We start from the raw sequence: 21,268 nt of genomic DNA on the forward strand, positions 1-21,268 counted from the left end.
GGCATAGTGGTTAAGAGCTACGGTTGCTAACCAAAAGGTTGGCAGTTCAAGTCCACCAGGCGCTCCTTGGAAACTGTATGGGGCAGTTCTACTCTGTCCTGTAGGGTCTCTATGAGTCAGAATCGACTCGATGGCAATGGGTTTAAATATATAAAACCCAAAACAACCTGTTGCCGTTGAGTCAATTCTGACTCAGCGATCCTATAGCACAGAGTAGAACTGCCTCATAGGGTTACCAAGGAGCAGCTAGTGGATTCAACCTGCCCACCTTTTGGTTAGCAGCCGAGCCCTTAACCACTGCACCACCAGGGCCCTGTATCTGTGTGTGTGTATGTGTGTATAAATTTGCCGTTTTAAGTATAAAACTGACATTACATTCACCATATCGTGTAACCATCTCCACTTTCCATTTCCAAAAGTGTTCCATCACCCCAGAAATTCTATAGCCCTAAAGCAGTAACTCCGTCTGCCCCTCCCTCTTGCCCCTAGTAACCGCTAATAAACTTTGGTCTCTACGCATTTGCCAATTCTAGATATTTCACGTAAGTAGAATCATACAGTATCTGTCCTTTTGTGTCTGACTTAGCTCAGTATTTTTTCAAGGCTCATCCACGTGATAGCATGTACCAGAACTTCATTTTGCTTTATGGCTGAATAATATTCTACTGTATGTATATACCACATTTTGTTTATCCATCAATTGATGCACATGTGGGTGGTTTCCACCTTTCAGCTGTTGTGAATAATGCTGCAGTGAACATTGGTGTACATCTGAGTCCCCGCTTTCAATTCCTTTGACTATATACCTAGGAGTGGAATCGCTGGGATCACATGGTAATGTGATATTTAACTCTGAGGACTTGCCCAACTTTTCCACAGTGGCTGCACCATTTTACAGCCCACCAGCATGGATCAGGGTTCCAGCTTTCTGGAAGGGTCTCTAATGAAGCTCTGTGCATTTCTGCAGAGGTTCAGGGTGACTTGGATTTGGATGCGTCTTCTGGAACTTGGGGTAGGGTAGGCAGCTACTATGGTCACTTGAGACCTGTGCTTTCAAAGAATGCCTTTGACCTATTGACCTGGGTTAAACCCAGTATCTCTCCTGAACAAACAGCGCTTAGTTTCTGAGAAGTTTCTCCTTGCTCTTTTTTGTCCACTTGGTTGATAGAGAAATGGTTTTTGTGAACAGGCAGTTTTGGGATGGAATGTCTGAAGGGGAGGAGGAAGAAAGATGTTATATTCTGCTGTTTTTGGTTTTTTAATTAACAAAACTAAACAGAGGAGGAAGAAAGATGTTATATTCTGCTGTTTTTGGTTTTTTAATTAACAAAACTAAACAGTCCATTTAGAATTTCAACCCAACTTTTAACTGGTTTTATCCCTGGGATGGGGGAACTGAAACCTTACCCATTAGAACATGCCTATCCCAGGCATAGCTGGGGTAGAAAAATGTTTGGCAAACACATACTTTCCTGACACTCAGAAAGACACAGTTATTAGCCAAACTGCACAATGCCACAAATGGATGACTTAGGGAATGTATCTGTGTACCAACAGAAAACCCTAAACGCATCTTACAAATATAAGAAGCAAATAAGATAAATGGTGATTCGGAGCTGAGATTGGCTGTATTATTTCAATGTGGCCACATTAAAAGTACTTTTGTTTATTGGCATGGAAGAAATCAGTGTGTGCTAAACTCTTCAGTGACTTCTCTAAGTGGTTCTAGGTTGGGCTACAGAATTTGTTGCATTGTGGTTTTAGATCTCTGGCGTCTTTTCTTCTCCCTTGCCCTTCGTTCGGGCTTAGAAACTCCTGGGTGAAAGCGCTGTGAGGAAGCAAGCAGAAATGGGGTACAGAATTCTAAAGGCTGGCTCCAGGGGTGGGGGCGGTTTTTGTGGGACTGTGAAGAATCAGACAATCAGAAGGAAGAACATGTGTTCTACTGGCAGGGATCAGGCCCAGCTGGGCCCTGGATGGCTCACTCATGGCTCCAGAGAGCGGGCTCAAGCTCAGGGAAGACCAGTGGTCTCAAGGTGTGGAAGGAGGAGAAAGCTCACTTTTGCCCTGGCGCTGCCTTAGCGTCTCTCAGATGTTGGCTTTGCTGGTTACATCCCACATGAGCAGGAAATCAAGGGTAACAAATCTCTGCAAGTCTGAAGTTCCAAATAACTGCTCCTAAACGGGCCTTGGAGCCCTGGTGGTGCAGTGGTTAAAGCTTGGTTGCTAACCAAGAGGTCGGCAGTTCAAATCCACCAGCTGCTCCTTGGAAACCCTATGGGGCAGTTCTACTCTGTCCTAGAGGGTCGCTGAGTCGGAACGGACAGCAGTGGGGGCTTAAACTGACATCAAGTGCTGCATAATTATGATCCCCCTTCAGGAATCTGCCCCTAAGGACAGTAACCATATCCAAAAGATGTCTTACTTCATGGCTCTACCTTCCAGCGTGTGCAAAGGCGTGGTGTGGGGTAACTCCGCCATCCGACTGACCTGAGTGCCTAGGCTCACCGGGATCCCGCTGCAGGGTTGGGTGCTGCCCCCAAACCTCTGGCTTGCGGGGTCCAGATAAGGCCCTGCCACCTGGTCTGTGAGCAGTTCTCACGCTTCTGCACCGGGAGCGTCATCCCTGCAGGCCTGAGAGTGGGCCCTGGGAACCTGTCTGTACCAAGTGCCCCAGTAGTTCTGACGCCTGTTAAAACTGGGCAGCAGTGCAGCCAGTGACAGGGTGATGGTAGCCCAGCAGAGTCCAAGGCACTCAGAGCAGGCTTCTAGGAGGTGCGGGGGGAGGACTGCCCTGTGCCACCAGGCCAGCCTGAGGCCAGGACAGCTTGGGGAGCCTGTGCCGCCGACACTGTTCTCCGAGAGCTGGCCCTTGATGCTGACACCAGGTGAGCCATCTTTGCAAGACCCCTGGGTCCCAAGATGTCCCAGCACTCAGCTGCCGAGGATGAAGGAGAGGAAGCCATGCACCGAGGGCCATTTTAGGAAATCTTTTTAATACATTTTGATTTTTGAGGGAAAACACAGAGAAAAGGAGTACATACAAATGTCTACCAGACATGTTTTACTGCTAAAAGGATTATTTTCAATCACCATTTTAAGAATCACTGTCATTTAAGCAAAGTATATAACAGATGTGATCTCACAGATTAATAAAAAAGCTTTCTTCCCTAGGAAGCTGCACTATTTGGTATGATCCGTGTCAATGCTAGGCTCTCATTTCTGAGCACCATCTCTTGCCACAGGAGGGCCAGGCAATCGGCAGGCTGACTGGTGTCAAGAGGGTGTGCAAGGCCGAGTCCCCAGTCCTGCTGGGTACTCCCGGCCAGCTCTACTTTGGGCCAGAGAAGGGGGTAAAGGCCTTGTCACGGCCGGCCATGCATGCTTCAATTTCCTCCACGGTGCGAGGCACACAGGTCAGCAGCTCCATGCCGCTGTCTGTCACCACGACATCCTCTTCGATGCGGACCTGGGTCAGACCGACAGAAAGATGGTCATTATTACTGAGCTGGCCTCATTCGCTGGAGGGTCTGATTCAACAGCTCGGATCGGACCCCCACCACTGAGTGCAAGAAGGCCTTTCTAAGGAATGGTCAAAACTCCCTGTGACAGAAGAGGCTGGTCTCACAGTCTTGGTGGATGACCTCCCGTGGGGCCGGCTGCTCACTTTAGCTGCCCACCCTGTCCTCACCTTGCACCCTGCCCGGTGGAAGAGACCTTTTAGTGGCCGGGGGTTTTATGGAATCAATGTCTCTTCCTGACAAACCACAAAAAGGGGCAGGCCAGGTGCTTTTCCAGTGAGGAGTCAAGGTTGTCCCTTCTCCCACTCAGGCCCCTGTCTTGGGCCAAAGAGGCACGCTGAGCAGCTGGAGTGGTGGGTGGGCATTGTGGGAGCAAGAGCACCGGGCCATGGGCACTCACCCCACCAAAACCACGGAAGCGTTGCAGGACCTCATGGTTGAAGAAGCAGGCACGGGCCGGGTCTGCCAGGGCCTCGTCCAGGAGGTGGTCAATGAAGTAAATGCCCGGCTCCACGGTGAGCACCATGCCCGGCTCCAGGTGCCGTGCAGTGCGCAGCTTCCGCAGGCCGGGCTCGTCGATGCGATCCACACCCTGTGGGAGAGCCGGCAGAGATGACACTAGGCCACGGGGCCAAGGAGGGTGTTAGCTCCAGACCATCACACTGCCTCATGCAGGAGACGGGTGGGCAGGGACGAACATATAAGCTGAGCCTACCGCTTCCCAGTGCAGGAGTCTGCCTGCGTGAAAGGGGCAGCTCCAGCCACGGGGGATCTCATAGAAGCTGCATGTAAGGCTCTCTGACCCTGGGCGTCTCAGGCCAGACTCACCTCTGCTGTGCTGGGCCATGGGCACTTTGGGAAAGACCCTCCACTCTGCACACAGCCTGGATTTCAAGGGTCTCTGCCTCCTCGCTATCCTCACAACTGACACCCACAGGCACAGGCTCAGGGAAAGCTGCCCAGGCTGGCTCATGGGGCTGGCTGGGGGTCTGCTGTCCTCACCCAGGCCCCTCTTCTGGCCAGGGAACAGCACAGGCAACACCAGTGAAGCCAAAAAAGCTCTTAAGGAGGCTGCATCGTGCCCTCCAAGCAGCTCAAGTGGAAACCAGCCCCCTAAGTGCCAGTCCCAGCTCCCCCAGGCCAAGTCCCAGGCTTTCTGTGTGGCCTTCCAGGGAGACGGACAGGTGCTGTTGTCAGGACAGCCCTGCCAGCACCAGCACGTACATGTGTAAACACGTGTGTACGGCCCAGGCAGGGGTGGCTCCCAGAGGCATCCCTGCATGGCCCCTGTCTTTCCCCACGAGGGGCTGGCTCCAGGTAACCCTGGGAAACCAGGCTCCCAGATCTTGAAAAGTGGGTTGCAGGGAGTGCCTGCCCCCATGCGAGGGCATACGCAGTCTGGGCCTGTCCACTCAGAGGTACAGCCAATAGGGCTGCCCTGGGATGTGAGCCAGTGGTGTCCATGGGACTTGCCAGTGTCCTGGCCTTCCCCAGGCCCTTGTGGTACCCGTCCATCCTGTGGCCAGGGCCCCTGAGCCCGTGGGCAGCAAGTGAGCTTTCTGGTCAGGATCTGAGCTTGCCCCGCACTGCTCATGCTCCTCAGGAAGCCAGGCTGCTGGAGAGGGAGCTGTCATTTCTGACTGGTTGGGGGCCAGACCATCAGACTTGAATTAGTGGTTCACGTAAGGTAATCAGAAGCAGGCCGGCTCAGCCTTTCGAGGCTGGCACCACGGGGGAAGCTGTGTGACTGTGGTACCATGAGGGTGGGAGCAGCCACCCTGACCTGCTGTGAGCCAGGCAACTAGGCGACACCATGACCCTGCTGGTCAGGGGTCTGCCTGGGCCATCCTCTCAGCATGGATGCTTGTCTGGGGTAGCACCCGGTACCAGAACTTTTTTCTGGGCCTCTGGCCTGGAGGGGCTAGGCAGGAGCAATGATAGTCCCCGTGCTCCCTGGGAGGTGCCTGTGGGGCGGGGCAGGGGCCTGTCACCCCCCCAGAAGCTGCTTGTTAGAGCTGGGAGACGGGCTCTCTGCTCCAGGGTCTTCCTGCTCCCTTTGGCACCCTTCTCCCTGCCCCTTGCCTCCTGCTATGTGCCCGTTCCCTTCTCTCCATGGCTGTCAAAGCCAGAGGCCTGGCTAAGGCAGAGACCTGACAAATCCTCCCTTGGCTCCTGTCTGCCCCTCTGCTAAGCTTCTCCATGGACTGTGTGGAGGGCAGGAGGCAGGTCTGCAACATTCATAGAGAGAAAGGACCCCCACTCAAATTAGGGGCAGGAGGAGAGAAGGAAGAGATCCCTGGGGGGCATGGAGAATATACCTGCCCCGGCCTACTGACTGTTACCCCATGTGAGCATTAACTCCCAGGAATTCTGCCCCACGGGGCCCACCAAGAATAGGCCTAGCCCATGTGTGCCTGTGAGGCCAGCCCTATGGCCAGAGCAGGGTGGGAGAGGCCCGGAGTGGAGCGTCTGCCCCATGAAGGGAACAGGCCTCGTCTAGAGCACTCTCTGGCCTCGGAACTGCAGCCCTGGTGGGTGGGCAGGGGGTGCTTGCCACATGTGTCCATGCCGGCATCTGCCTGGATGGAGGGCTTGATGGGGCCAGAACTGTCACTAGGCTCAGGGCAGAAGAGACCCAGATGTATCTGCAGGCCTGAAATAAAACAAATAACTTTTATAGGAAAAGTCTTATTTTTCCACAGTGTTTATCTGTCAGAAGAATAGACCCTGAGCACAAAGGGCTGCTTACTGGAAAAGATGAAAACAGCTCGCTGCCAATTTTCTCTGGTGGAAAAAAAGCGCTCTGGCGACTAATGACTAACGAACCTCAGTTAACAATGTCTGGGAGGCCCTGCTCTTGGCTCCCTGCACACAATGTGATGGAGAGAAATTAGGAAATTAAAACTGATTTTGTTCCTCCAAATTTAACTGTTTACACTTGAGGAAAAATAATTGAATAATAACGCTTCTCTTGAGCAATTTTTTCCCCCCAAAAATCGATCCTAGTACTTTCAAAATACCCTGCAGCCAAAAGGCCAAGCCTGGTCTTGGCTAACTGACTGGTGAGGCCCCAAGGCATACGCCGATTGCACAATCAGCCCCCTGCACCGGGAGCAGCGGGCCAGCAGCAGGGACGGGCCACCCCACCCACCTGGGGCCCAGAGGCCGCAGCCACCTGCCCAGTAGGGCCTCCTGAGGCCCCCAAGTGCCCTCTGGGTGGTTCTCTCAAGGATTAGTCAGCCACTAGGAGGGGGGAAAGAGGCCTTGTCTGGAGCTGCCCCAGAGAAGCCCCCCTCTCTCCCCCGCCAAGGGTCCCCAGAGTGCCTGGCGACAAGGAGACAGCAGGGGCAACTGGCTCAGGGGCCTGGAAAGCAGAGGGTGTACGGGGCCGGGGTGGGGCGGGGGGGGAGGTCTCCTGCAGGGTTTTGAGAGGGGCTGGGCCCAGCTATTCCCCAAAATGACCAGGGCGAGTGACCAGGTGGTGAGACCTTGTCACCACCTCTGAACAAAGCACAGATGCAGGAGGCCGTGACGGGTGTCGCACTGGACTCAACCCCCAGATCCAGCTACAGGGCTCCCAGCACCCTGAGGGGACCCCTGCCACCCTTCAGGGCTGGTGCTACACATAGCACCCAGTTCCATGTCCAGGTCCTGTGGAGGCGGCCACCGGAGAAGGGCCCCAGGGGATAGTGCGGCGGCCTGGGCTGGGTGGAGGAGGAGGAAGGGCAGTGAACGTCATGTTGCCTTCCCCATTCCTCCCCGTCTGAGTGCCACCGGGAACCAGGGAGCCCGACCCCGCCTGTCCCACTGGGGAGGCAGGCTCAGTGCTGGACGAAGCAGACCACCCAGTGCCCACACTGACCTGGGGGTAGCCGCCCACGTCGTGCACGTCAATGCCTAGGAAGTGGCCCAGCCCGTGAGGCATGAACACGGCTCCCAGGTGGACCTGGGCCATGGCATCCACACTGCCGCTCAGGAGGCCGATGCGGGCCAGCTCCTCCAGGTGGATGCGGTCGGCCAGGCGGTGCATGTCAGGCCACCAGACGCCTGTGGCTCAAAACAAGGCTGCAGTGAGTGGTGGGGTCAGCAGCCCGGCCAGGGCTCCCCAGGGTCTGACCCCAAGGGTCAGAGAAGACGTGAAGCTGTTGAACTGGCTGAGGCAGGGAGCCTGAGGTGAGGGCAGGAGTGCTGATGGGGCAGCCTGCACACCTGGGCCAAGGGCACTCATAGGCCTGCTCCCCACAGGCACCCCACCCCCCAGTCTACTCTGCGGCCTATGCTCCGTCCTTCCCTGACCATCATGTGCTTCTGTACCTATGGGAACCCAGTGGGACCCTCTGGCAGCAGCAGCAGAAAATCCTACATCCCCCCAATAGCAGAAATGCTGTGGCCTCAGTGAACCCGGCCAAGGCCCAGGCCACAAAGCTGCCTCTGAGCCTCAGGCCTGGGTTGTGCTGCTGTGGGGCAAAGGGAAAGCCTGGGGCTGAGGGAGGGGGCACCCTGAACACTCTGGGATGTGGCTGAATCACCCTTGGAGCTGTGGCGGGGAGCAAAGGTTTCTGGGGTGAAGGTACAGCTGGCACAGCCTCCCGAGCTGCTTGGCAGGGGTCTGGGCGACCATCTCCGAGGCATCCCAAGCGTCTGAGCCCCGGCTGCTAATCTAACTCATCTTTGCCCGGTGTTTCTGGGGGCAAAGGCCACAGTGGAGAGCTTCCCCAAGCACAGAGCTCCTAAGGCCACATAGGCTCAGTGGGGCTGGGGACCTGAGCCCAGAGCCAGCCCCAAGCCTGCCTGTCCCCCTCCTGGCCTGTGTGGGCTGCCGCATAGGGCGCAGGGAGCGCCACCCTCTAAGAGCTCCAGCCATCATCTGGCATGCCCCTGCCCTGCCCACCAGGCTCTGTGGGACCCCCAACTGCAGCCTCTCCCTTAAGGGAGAGCCCCCCCACCTCTGGACCAGTCAGAGCATCCAATAAGGTCCTGCCCCCACCCCACGGTGGACACTGGGCCTGGCTGACAGGTAGGGCTCCACATCACTGCAGTGCTCTGGCCAGTCCCTGCGACACCCTCTCTGGCCAAGCTCAGCCCCCAGGGCCCCGGCTCAGCCAGAACTGGCCCTCCTCATCCCCTTGCTTACAAGGGGGCCCTGGCTCCCCTCCCCCAGCCACCCTGTTTTGGCTCAGAGCTGGAACCTGCCCTCCTCATCCCCCTTCACTGACTGCCACGTACAAGGGGCCCTGGAGGTTCTGCACAGTTGGGGACCTTGTTTGACCCTGAACTGGGCAAGGGCTGGGTCACGAGGATCTGGGCCCAAAGCCCTGCACCTCTGGAGTGGACAGAGTCAGATGGCGGCTTGAAGGTGAACATGAGTGATAGCCCACCCTGGGAGATGCTTGATGGGTACCAGGTCCCTATGTTGGGGCCCCTTTCCTGCCAGAGACAGAGGCTTGGGACCCACAGTCAAAGGTCGGATTCTACCTCCTGGATCCCAAAGATCCAGGCTTTGAGCAGGAGGGTGGGGCTGCAGCCTGGCCAGTCCACAGGGCAGTGCCCAAGCCCTCAGCCAAGCAGAGGATGGGAAGACTCCTGGGCCTGTCCACAGACCCTGCTTCCCTTTATAGTCCAGGGGCCAGTTGACTGTCCCTGCCTGCCTGAGAGGGCCTGAGGCTGGAGTCCAGAGTCTGGCAGAGTCCAGTGCAGTGTCGGGGGGAGACCCTGGGCAGGCCTGGAGAGCCTCCAGCTGCTGCCAGCCGGTGTCTGGAGCAGTCCTGGGGCACACGGCATCCTGGGCTGGCCTGGTCTGTACCCTGAGGTGGAGCCAGAGTGGGGGTCTTCCCTGATTGTACCGTGTCCCTGAAACAGAGACCCAGGAGACTTGCATCCCGGCCACACTGCTCCCCTGCCGTGTGACCTGGGCAAACTCCTTTACCTCTGTGCGCCTGGGACCCCACCTCGGTACATCGGGCTACCATGTTGGCCCCAGAAAGCTGGCTGCAGCATCTCTGGCATCTGCCAGGGGCAGCACCCCCTACACAGCAGCATCAGCCACTGTTTATCCATCACTTTGACAAGCCAGACCTGGGTTCCACGGTTATGTCCACTGTGTACCTGGGTACAAACCAAGCCTGCTGCTGGCCTCAGTTAAGACCTGACCCACCCTGGTAAGCCCCTCCCATCCCACCTCTCCCTCCCCCTCCCTCCCTCCGCATCCTCCTGCAGCCAGGCCACCTTCTGTTCTAGAAACACACTGAGGTCTTTCTATGTAAGACCCTTTGCTGTTACCTACCCCCAGCCACTCCCTCCTTGGCCTTGGCCTGCGACTCCTCATCGCGGGGGTCTTAGTGTAACAGCGGCTACGGCCTCAGGGAGACTTCCCCAGTCACTCACTCTCTGCTGTCCCGACTGTTTCCCTCAGCACTTTTCAGCCCAACACTGGCTACTACACAGGCTTGCTTACTTTCTTCTGTGTCTCCCCACAGAATGGACGTTCTCCCGAGAACAGGCCGCTGGGTCCCCCCAGGGCATCTCTGCCTGCCCACAGGGCAAGCTCGTGCAGGGTCGAATGCAAAGCGTGCTTCCCGAAGGTTGGCTCTCGCTCAGAGGCTCAGCTTCTAACAGAGGCTCCCAAGAGCTCTCAGACTTGGCTCCATCATGAGGGCTGGCTGATCAGGCTGAGGAAGGGCCTCCAGTGTGGTGGCTGACCCCCAACCCTGGGTCTCCTGAGCTTCTCTCAGCCAGGGGAGCCCCTGGAAACATAGCCTGACTTCCAGCCTGGCTAACTGCAGCGGTGGGGCTGCGGTCTTGGCAGGCTCTGGCCAAGGGTGGGAGTCAGGTATAAATCATGCTCGGTGGTGGCAGCTTGGCTCCTCTCGGGTCCTCATAGCCCCTCACCGAGGCCGGCCCGGCGCCTGCCCGGATATGCAGGCCCCAGCGGCGCCTGGAGTCCTCCTCGCCCGTGCACCCTCGGGGAAGGCCTTGCACACAAGTCTTCTGGCTGTGACTGGGGGTGTTTCTGCCTGTGTGTGGTTGGGCTTGTGACAGTGCTTAAACGTCCAGCAACTTGGCCCCAGCATCTGTCCTAGATGGTGGTTACAACACGCACAGCAGACAGGAGCCCTGAAGTGTGTCACTGTGTGAAGTGTGTCCTTAGGCTAAGTTGGCGGAGGGTGGGCTCAAACCTGAGGGGGCCCTGCTGGCCCAGGCTCAGTACGCAGTGGACACGGCTCTGTCCCCGGCGACCCTCCCGTCTTGGTAGCCCCCACGCACCCAGAGCCAACATGTCTAAGCTGTGAGGCCTCACTGTTGATCCCCAAGCTTGCTTCTTCTGGGATCCCACATCAGGACACACACTGCAGGGAACTGGGTGGCATCCTCCGTGCCATCCCTCCCACCTCCAGCAAGCACTGCCTCCTGTCCTGGCTTTCCCAGAACATCTCCTGAACCTGCTCCCTCCTTGCTGGGCCCCCACCTCTCCTGGATCCCTGCCCGGCTTCCTCCAGGCCCCCGCCAGTGCCTCATCCCCTCAGTTCCCTCCTGCATATGGCTGGGTGCCAGGGCCATCTATTCAGAATAGTTCCCCACTGAAGAAAGGCACCCCTTAGCCCCCACGCCCCAAGGACAAAGCCCACCTCCTCGGGCTGGCGTCCCTCTCCAGCCTCGTCTCTCACCCACTCTTGGGCCCACAGCTCTTGGGCCGCAGCCGCGAGACCTGGGCCTGCGGCCCGGAGTGTTGTCACTCCCCCTCTAAGTCCCTTCCTTCCTGAGACTAACTCCCATTCTCTTGTGGGTCTCTGTGTTGAGGTGCTTTCTCCAGGAAGCCCTCCGTGACTGCCCTTCCTCTGTGCTGCCAGAGTCCTCCACCAGAGCACTGCAGGACTGTGGCCTGGTACAGCCTTGGAGCCCTGCAGAAGTGTGCCTGTACCCAGCTCCAGGCTGACCATCGGCAGGTGCTGGGTGAACTCTTGCTATGGTGTGAGCGATGGCTTCCAACCACCAGTACTATGACCTCGTGGCCCCGGATTTGGTGACTCCCACTCCACTTCTGTGTACTTGGCCCCAGGGTAGGCAGGGTCACCTCTGGGTTAGCGCCCCCATCTGCCTCAGAGAAGCATGCACCCCAGTGCCAGGCCCCAGGCCACTGGCAGGTGTTCTGTGCCCATCCAAAGCCCCCAGCACCCTCTCCTGATGGACCTGGAGCCTGCTGGGCTGTGGTGGGGTTGGCCCCTCAGAGCCTCAGCAGCAGTCACCACAGCCAGGAGGCCTCCTGCCCAGAGCCTGACAGCCTGGGGAAAGGCAGCCGAGGGCCTCACAGCACGCCTTCCAGACAAACAGCTCGCTTCATCTGCTGGGACAATGGCCCTCAGCCTGAGGGTGCAGGTGGGAGGCCTCAGGGTCTCGAGGCCTGGCCTCATGGGCTGCTGAGGGCTGCCTGACAGGCTGGGCTGGCCCAAGGCTGAGGGCTGCGGGCTGCCAGCTCACCCTGCACCAGGGGTGGGTAGACCCGTCTGCTGCCAGAACCTCTGGGAACCCGCTCACCCTGCAGATGGGCAGGGGAGGCCGTCCACTGGGGCTGCAGGCACCTCCTCCATGCTGAGCCCTGTGTAGCCTCTGCTCATTCAGTTCCTCCCCACTCCCCTCCTCTGAGCCTGGACAGAGCCCCAGGGGGTGGATGGAGGTAAGGGGGACCTGACCCACCATCCTACAGGCAGCAGAAGGGCCAGAAGAAGGGCCCACACCTACACTCTGATCCTGCTCCTGGCTCCTACCACAGAGGGTGCCCCTGGTCGGGGGATGAGTGGTCTTTGCCACCTGTTTGCCTGGCCCCCTGCATTCCGCACCCATCAATAAGGATGGGGCCTGACCAGGCAGTCCAGCCACTCCAGCTCTGGCCCCTGCCTGGGTGGGAGCAAAGGCACCCCCCTTACCACAGAACATGACAAGCCACACAGAGTCAGTGCCCGCTCCTGGGAGCCTGGCCACCCGCTGTAACAGTGCCCTTCTCTGGCCCTCAGACCGAGAGAGAGCCAGAGTACCTCTGTGGGGGTTATCTTGCCACTGTCAGCCCCTCCTCTGACTTCACACTGGTAGCCCCACCGAGGGGCTGGGACCTGAGACAGCTGGCGGAGGGGAGGAAGTGCAAAGAACAAAGCAGGCATCGTTCACACAGCCTGCCACACAACAGCTTTCACAGACCACTGACACCAGTGCTGCCTGCAGAACTGTGGGGGTGGAGGGAGCACAGGTGCGGCAGGACCGGGGTGGGCAGGTGTGCAAGGAGGGGGAGGGGGCTGAGACTGCATGCAGCCTAGGTGCTCACAGGCAGAGAGTACAGAGACTTCAGGGCTTCCTTTACTCTGAGCCCCGTGGGGCTGGGAGGGCCTGAGAGTGCGCAGGACAGGCACACCTGTCTCAGGGTCCATCTGCCTGGCTCACCCCACCCCCGCCCAGCAGCACCTCCCTGGGGCTTGGGAGGTGCACACAGGCTGGGCAGATGCCTTGCCACAGAAGCCGTGAAGGCTGCAATTGCACCAGCCAGGGCCTAGCGTGCAGGCACCGCGTCCAGGCCCCCTCCCTGGGGGGCTGCGTGAACGGCACTCTCCCTGCTCTGCCACCCCCTGGGACCTCTGATGGCCTTGCCTTTCCTCTGCGCCTGGACAGTGAGGATGGCGCACACTCTGGCCACAGGCCGGGGCCCAGGCCTGCACCCCACCATCCCTGGGGCCGTGTGAACCAGCCTTATTAACCTCTGCCTCACCTCGGGCATCTTGGTGTGACTTCCTGATCCTGTTTATTTGCTTTCCCTGGACGCTCACAGGAAGCAGTCCCACAGTCTCAGCGGGCTGTTTGTCTTGGCCCAGGAGCTGCACCCACAAACCAAGGGCATTTCCGCTGGGACAGGGCATGGGGCTGGCCCGGCCACAGTCTCCTCACTTCTATGAGGCGGCGGCCGCCCCCACTGTCCCCCCAGGCCTTCACTGTGTGTCACCAGATAGAATCAGGCCCAAACTTGGGGAGAGTCGGCATGCCACAATCTCAATGGACAGGTTGGGGGGGTGGGGGTTACTGTTGGGGGGTCTGCTCCATTTCCCCTCCACGGGAATCTCAAGACCCCAGCCAGTGCCCCACTCTGTGACAGGAGTCTTACAGCAAGCCCAAGGCCAGTCCCACATGATCTGCAGAGACCCGCTCTGCCTGGCTGCTCCTGCTACCCCCGGCCAGGCCTGAGGCCTTGTGCCAAGCAACCCCACATAACAAGGGTGGCCAGGTATGTGCCAGGACCAAGCCCCAGGCTGTTCCCTGTGAGATGTGGCACCCTAGGGACCTCCTTGTGGGCCTGGCCACTTTCTGAGTAGAATTGAGTTGGCTGAGCTGGGCCACTGAGCTGCCAGAACCCTGGCAGGCATTCCTGTGGGTGGGTGAGCAGCTGGGGTCCGGCCAGGCCTTTGCCACCCCATCTCAGCAGAAGGAGAGGGGTGGGCAGCACCAGGGGCTAGAGGCCTGGAGCTCTGCACTGGGCAAAGAACTCCTGGGGAGGCCCTGCCCTGAGTCCCTGCCGGCCACACTGGCTGCAGACGCAGCCCCCACCCCTCTGTACCCCGTCTGCTTCCTCCCACCCTGTCTTCAGGGCTATAGCCAACTCTTACTCCCTCCTGCCTGTGGCCGGTGGCAGGCTCAGGCCCAAGGGGGCCAGTCCATGCTCCCGACTGGCCCCGACCATGCTGACCACTGCTGTGTTCCTTGGCACCAGGTGTGGGTGTGAAGGGGAGACTGGGCTCAGGGTGGGGTCTTCCCCCCACCCCTCACAGACAGCTCTGCTTCTGACCCATTCTCCACTCAGCAAGAGGGGGACACGTCGGCCCTCCCACGGGCTTAGACCTCCTGGACATTCAAAGGTGCCTGCTGATGCTTGCAGATGTCACTTAAGGTAAAGATGACACAGGTTACGTAACCTATACAACTACACAGCTCCCCCCCCCGCCCGGCCCCGACACCATGTGGCAGAGATACCTGGTCATCTCAGAGGCTGGGTCCCTGGAGGGCCCGCATCGGTGGGTACAGCTGCTCCCCGGGGCGGGGTGGCGGTGGGGGGTAAGTCCTTACAGACACTGGAAGAACATACCACAGCCCCTTTACACTAGCCAAAAACTTTCACTGCATCTAAAATACGTACAGCTGAAACGAACATTGTCCTATACAAAACATTCTCATCCCTGGTGTAAAGACAGGAGGAAGAGATATGCCCCCAAGGATGACCGATTCATGGAGGCTGGATTTAACAGGCGGGGGCGGGGCACGAATGGTTTGGGCTTGACTACTAACCTAAGGTCGGCAGTCCGAACCCACCTGAGAAAGGCCTAGTGATCTGCTTCCGTAAAGATCACAGCCAAAAAAACCCCGCGGAACAGTTCCACTCTGTAACTCGACTTGATGGCAATGGGTTTGGTTGTTTTTAAGTGGTACATACCAGTGCTTGGTGGTGGACATAGTTAACCCACTGGGCTGCTAACCAAAAGACTGGTGGTTTGAGTCTGCCCAGGGGCACCGCAAAAGAAAGTCCTGGCAATCTATTTCTGAAAAATGAGCCACTGAAAATCCTAAGGAGTACAGTTCTATTCTGACACACATGGGGTCGCCATGAGTCAGAGTCGATGGCAACTGTTTTTTTTAAGTGATGCATTCACATGGCTTAGAAGTCACAAAGTATAGACGGGGACATAGTGAACAACACCCTCACTCTGCACCTGCCCCGCCCTTCTCACCTCCTGCACCTCCTTCACAGAAAGGAAAGGTGAACCCGGGTTCTTACTCCCTCCTTTCTGCTACACAGAAGCAGTCAAACTGGCCACCCTGTTCTATAGTATTCTGTTCTCACACTCTGTCATGGAGATTTTCCACATAAATACTTAAATGAGGTGGCTTTTTTCTTTGATAAACACAATTCAATACAAGAGGCTGATTTATTCTGCAGCTGCTAAACCCGGCAAATCCAATTAGCACCGTCACCTCATCAGGATCTTACTTCCTTTTAGGTTTTCCTCCTTCGTTTTCCCACTGCGGCAGCTCTGAGTTCCCCGCCCTGGGACTCACTTATTCACGGAGCTCCATGCCTGCTGGACACGTGAGGCAGGGCAGGGCAGGGCAGAGGCCTGGCATCTGCCCAGACCATTTCATGGCTCCTGAGCCTCTGGAGGGTGCCCCTGGGGCTGGACAAGGGGCCTCCCTGGGAAACAGCCGTTGCTCAGGACCCCTCAAAAGTAGCACTTGGTCCAGCACTGGGCTGCTGACCGCGTGCGTCACAACAATTAGCCACAGGACCACAGGGGCTGCTGAGCCAGGGGAGAGGCTACATTCTGGGGCATTTACGGCCCTGGGGCTCAGGAATGGAGGGGGTTTGGTGTGTTTGTGTTTTGTAAAGGCTCCACTGAGGGATGAGAGTCTGACGGCCCGGGTCCTGGTCCCAGTCCTCTGCTCACCTCTTTCTGAACACACCCACCAAGCCAAGCAGCTGCCACCTCTCTGCTGGTGCTCAACAAGGGGGTGCTGACCCTGGCCACGCCGTGGGAACAAGGAGACAGGTGGGCTTAAGGAAGGGCACACAGGCAGCGAGGGCTGACTGTGACTGGTCGGGCTCTTGGGTCCAGAGCCTGCACACTGGATGAAGCCACGCCCCAGGGCTCCCTGTGCTGTCTGCAGTGGCCCCCATGTGGTTTGTGGTGGACACGTGAGCTCTGCCACCCAGGGAGTCCGGTGATCTGCCTAGTGTCCAGGAGCCTTCCTGCCTCTCCTGAAGCCTCTAGAGCTGGGGGAAGGTGTGGTAGAGGAAGGAGGGGGGGTTGGGCTATAGCCAGAGCTTGACCAACGCCAGGTGCTCTCTGTGACCCATATGGAGCGTCCCCAGAGTGAAGAAAGGGGCTGGAGCCCACCTGTCCATGGCTGGCCCTGGACATACAAAAGGGGTCCTGGGCTCTCCCACCACGCCCATGGACTCCTAAACCTTGGCACTGACTCAGCTCTGGCTCCACCTCAGACCTGGTTTTCCTTACTTCCTACCAATCTCTGATGGCGCCAAGTGACCTAACTTGGCTAGCGTCCATTTCTGGTTGCTTACAGCCAAAGAGACTGAACCAACATGAACACAGGTGCCTCGCTGTGGGACAGCTGTGACTTGGGCTGTTGGGATGCTTGGTGAGTCACTGGCCATGATGGCGCAGAGGCAGGGAAAGCCCCTTCTGGATTTCAGGATGGGGGACTGGCAGCAGCCCAAAAGACCATCAGGTTGTGGCCAACGGTCATCAGGAGCCATGTGACCTGGCGGTGTGTGGGGTGTGTAGTGGCCCACAGAAATCTGCTCAGGCACTGAGGAATTCAGAGGGACCACCTTGAAAGCTCTGGAAGGCCTGCAGCAGGAACAGGACAAGTCCACGGCCCTAAATACTCCCCTTGAGACAAAGGTAAAAACACTGGGACTACTGCTGGAAGTCTTGTTGTTACAGGGCAGAAAAAGCCAAAGACCAGACCTGGGGTTTGAGCCTGCAGTTGCTGAACTGCTACTCCTTGTGCCGAATTCACCCACCCAGGCCATGGAGGGAAGGAGCAAGGCCAACAATGACATGGGGGCATGGGCCTCCCAGAGGTGCCACCAGTAAGTCGCCTTGCACATGTCCTCCAACCACTCTGTACTTGGTGGATGTGGTGCACAGCCAAGGGGCAGCCTGGTGGGACCTGGTGGACTGCCTGTGCCCCAAGGCCTTCAGGGTGGGTGTGGGAGGGGTGGGCAGGTGCAGGACCCATCAACCGCCTGGTTGGTGGGAGGGAGAAATGCCCGGGTCCAGATCAAGGCTGCTGTCACAGCGGTGATGGGGAGCACTGGGGAGCACTCACGTACGAAGCAGCATTGTGGGTGCTTTACGGGGTGCAATTCCATCCTCCCAAGCTGCTGAGAGGGGTGCTGCTCCCCCACATCCCAGAAGAGGAAGGAGCCACTCAGGGAGGAGCCCAGCGTCACAGAGCCAGTGAGCAGCTGAGTGGGGCAGAGGCCAGACTGACTGAGCCCTCCCTGGAGTGGACCCTGATTCAGGGCAGGGGACACACTGACGTCCCAGTGGCCAGTGGAGGCAGGAGACATGTAGGTGGGAGAAGACCAACGGAATACAGGCGATCTTGGGACTGAGCCCCCCAATCCCAGCTCTGTCCCTGCTTCTCGGCAGGATTTCCTGGGAGATCCTGGGGATAGCGGGACATTCAAGGACCCACCAGCTACATCTTTTTGGCCTGGTATAAAGCTGGAGGTGGAGGATGGAGAAGCCACAGAATGCAGGACCTGTCCCTTACAGGTACCCTGTGGTGGTGGCTCTGCTCTGGCAGCCCCACCCCCCTCACCTGGCTTCATGGCATTCATGACCGCGCGGCAGCTCCGCAGTACCGCCTCGTAGATGGCCTTTTGGTCCTCGGTGAACTTGCCATTGGCAGGAAAGGAGCACGTGATGTCAGACGAGAAACAGTAATACTCACCACCCATGTCGAAGAGGCTGGGGGGAGAGGAGAGCGTGTCGGCCCTGGAGCGGAGCCAAAGCCACAGGGGGCCCTTGGGGTCACCCCCCTCAGCCCTGGAGTGCAGCCAGAGCCACTGGGGGCCCTTGGGCTCAGCATCACCCCCTGGCCTTGCAGTGCATAAGTGCTGACAGCTGGAGACATGGGGGGTGGGCCTGAGAGTTGGGTGACGCCCTGAACATGGAGCCCGCCATCTCTGCATGGGATAAGCGTAGGCAGCAGTTTGGGGCCCTTGTATCCTGGTGCCTCCCAACCGGTGCATGAGCAGCAAAGACACCCAGAGCTATCCTGGGAGACCTCTGTCCCCAGAAAAAAAGGGAGTACAGGGCTCAGCCTGAGCAGGAAGGCCAGGGGGGCAGGGCTGATACTCCGTAGATAACCCCTGTCCTCAGCTGATCCTGTCTAGCCAGGCCTTGCGTACCCCGCTGTGAGGAGTCGCCTAGAGAACCAGGTTCCCACCCACTGCCCAGCTCCAGACAAGTGACTCCAACAGACCCTCCCAGGGCTGCCTGGCCCCCAGCACAGCCCGGCTACAGCCCACAAGGCAACACTCATGGGAGGGAGAGCAGGAGGCTGACAGTGGCCTTGGGATGGACCCACCTGCCCGAGAGAACATGTTTCATGTTTTCACAGTCCTGAGGACACCCAGGAGACAGCTGGGGCCTCTGGTTCTGCACCAGCTCTGGGATCCCCTTAGCCAGGGGCAGTGTCTGACATTGTCCCTCTCCCCACTGGGGTGGGAGGGACTTGCTCTGCCAGGAGCCAAGGGAAGGGCAGGAAGGAAGCCAGAGGTCAGAGCATGGCCAGCAGACACGGACGGTCCTGCAGGACACAGACGAAGGGTGTGAAGAGTGGGTCCCATTGCGGTCAGTGTAGGGAAGGGACAGAAGAGGCTGGGAGCCATGAGCCAGCAGAGGTGGGCAGGTGGACAGATGGGGAGGTCTGCTGAGTCAGGAGAATGCGCCCAGCCCAGCCTGCCCCCGCCTCGCCACCCTACACATCCCGTGATAGGGGCCCCTGGTGCAGAGGGGCCCGGAAGCAGGAGGGGGAGCCCCATCCCATAACCTTGCTGCCTGACCATGCTCTGCCTGGGCCTGGGGCCCCACGCTGGCCAAGGGCACAAGAACCCAGCCATGCTCACCTCTCAGGTGAACATGACAGCGGGGCTACCAGGCCCAGACCTGGCTCCAGATGTCCACAAAGCCCCTTCAACCAAGAGGACAAGGCGGAGCATGGACAAGAGGAACGGAGATGGACGAACTGAATGGCCCATCCCCCGCACTATCCCAACTCAGCCCCACAGGAGGCTGCCCAACAGCTGGCCACAGAGTGGGGGCTGCTCCTGCCAGGGCCTTGGGCCAGTCATGAGGCCGATAGTGACAAAACAAGCTGAAGGACAGTGGTGCAGGCCCAGGCCTGGGACTGTGCCACCACTCTGGACTAGGTGACCACAGAGCCAGGGGGAGCAGAGGAGGTGGGGGTTGTCCTCTGCAGACTGGCTGGAGCCCAGATCCCCTCACTGGCTCCATCTTCCATGTCTCCCCACCCGCGGCTTCCTGTAGGGGTCAGTCTGCAGTTGCACAAATCCTGGCAAATGTGAACCCAGGGGCCATTGTCTCCCCCTAGTTTACAAGGGCCTCTCATCCAAATGCGGCTCTAATGGGAAGAAGCTGCTCAACGAACATTCCAGAAGCTGCCTGGGCACCTGCCTTTGGGGGTCCAACGCTGTGGGACACAGCAGGGGTGGGGGACCTGGGCCCTGTGTGTGGAGCTACCTCTCAGAAAGAGATTTTTAGAGGAAAAACTTGAATGCTCAGGATCCCCAGATGCTTTGCTAGAATCCAAAGTCCCCAGCCAGGGGCTTTTTAATCTCCTGGCTTTTCTGATTGCAAAACACCATAAACAGTGTCAACAGGAGCAAAAAGCACCAGATAACACCTCAGGTGATCTCTCCGGGGGTGGGGAGGAGCTCCTGCCTGCACAACTGGGGAACTTTGGGGCTGGGTCAAAGTCAGACTCTGGGGGGACCCTGCCTGGGACAGGCTGAAGACGGGATGTGGGCTGCATTTGAGGGGGACCCATACGAGCCCCGCGTGCAAGTGGAAGACAAGGAAACAGAGACTGGCCCTGAGCAGACACACCCAGGCATCTGGCTCCCTGGGAGGGTCCAGATGCAGTGGGGTGTTTGGGCCAACAGCTGCCTGGAGGTTACTGTAGCCCACACCCCCACAGAGCTGCCCAGGAGGGCGGAGCACATTTAACCCCTAAAACCAAAAGGAGAAACTGAGGCTCTGAACAGTGGTTCAGCAGAGCAACTCAGAGCTAGCCACTGCTCTCCTGTCATGGCTCAGGCACTCAGCTTTCCAGGCCTCAGTTTTTCCACTTTTAATAGGGGGATGGTGCCATGGCTGCCAGCTCCCGCGGCCCAGTTTCACCCAGGGAAGCAGAGCGTTTTCATTTGGGCTCCCAGGAGCCAACAGAGGAGGATGTTAGCAGCTTGGTGATCTAGAACATCCTGGAAGAGACTGAGCAGACAGGGCAGAGCTGGGGTGTGGGGGACAGATTCCTGGGGGCTGCCACATCAGAGGGCAGACTGCAGCAGCGCCCCAGGTGGACAGAAAATCCTCATGGACTGTGCTTTTCTAAAAGAAAAAACAGAAATTGAACTATTTAAAAAACCAGGAAGCCTTGGTGAGCGCCCACAAGAGCACATCGAGTACAGCTAGGATGGTGAAGACAACTTCTCCCATGCAAGCTTCTCCACCAAGTTCTCCAAACCACCTCAAAAAACCAGAAAGAGCGAGGCACAGTGGCGCTCGGAGTTCCCATCAGCCTCGGCCAGCCTGCCTTTATCTTTCAGATTCTGGAAGACTTCAACTGCAGCCTTTGTTTTAGAATCACACCCCTTCTGGAGAAGGAAGTGTACACCCGGCTGGCCGGTGGCCCCGCGACACTCAGGCATGGGGCTGCAGTCTATTTTCGTGCTCTCGGTTCCCTATCTTTTTTTTTTTTTTTTTTTAAGTCCCCCTCAGAGTTTCTACACACATAAGTTAATGCCGATTCAAGCCATTCCGGAATCCAGGGATGACAGCCATCACTTTTATAAATCACCTCCCTCCAACTCCTGGGTGTCCACTTCATCTGTCCTCTGAATGCAAACTGACAATAATGGAGAATTCTGTCATACTTTGGCTCAAAGG

General features: G+C 58.0%; 1 protein-coding gene across 1 annotated transcript in view; it reads right to left on the reverse strand.

The window, feature by feature from the left end:
* Nucleotides 1-2,975: 2,975 nt before the first annotated feature.
* PEPD (peptidase D) overlaps nucleotides 2,976-21,268 on the reverse strand; it is a 141,918-nt gene continuing 123,625 nt past the window's right edge. Inside the window, exons 12-15 of the mRNA XM_049863712.1 lie at nucleotides 17,898-18,046; nucleotides 7,384-7,568; nucleotides 3,922-4,113; nucleotides 2,976-3,469 (exon numbers count right to left, since the gene is read on the reverse strand). Of these exons, the coding sequence (XP_049719669.1) occupies nucleotides 3,332-3,469; nucleotides 3,922-4,113; nucleotides 7,384-7,568; nucleotides 17,898-18,046 (664 nt within the window). The 3' untranslated portion in view covers nucleotides 2,976-3,331. The remainder of the gene's footprint in view (nucleotides 3,470-3,921; nucleotides 4,114-7,383; nucleotides 7,569-17,897; nucleotides 18,047-21,268) is intronic.

Source organism: Elephas maximus, chromosome 21, assembly GCF_024166365.1.
Source record: "Elephas maximus indicus isolate mEleMax1 chromosome 21, mEleMax1 primary haplotype, whole genome shotgun sequence".
In the NCBI taxonomy this organism is placed as follows: domain Eukaryota; kingdom Metazoa; phylum Chordata; class Mammalia; order Proboscidea; family Elephantidae; genus Elephas; species Elephas maximus.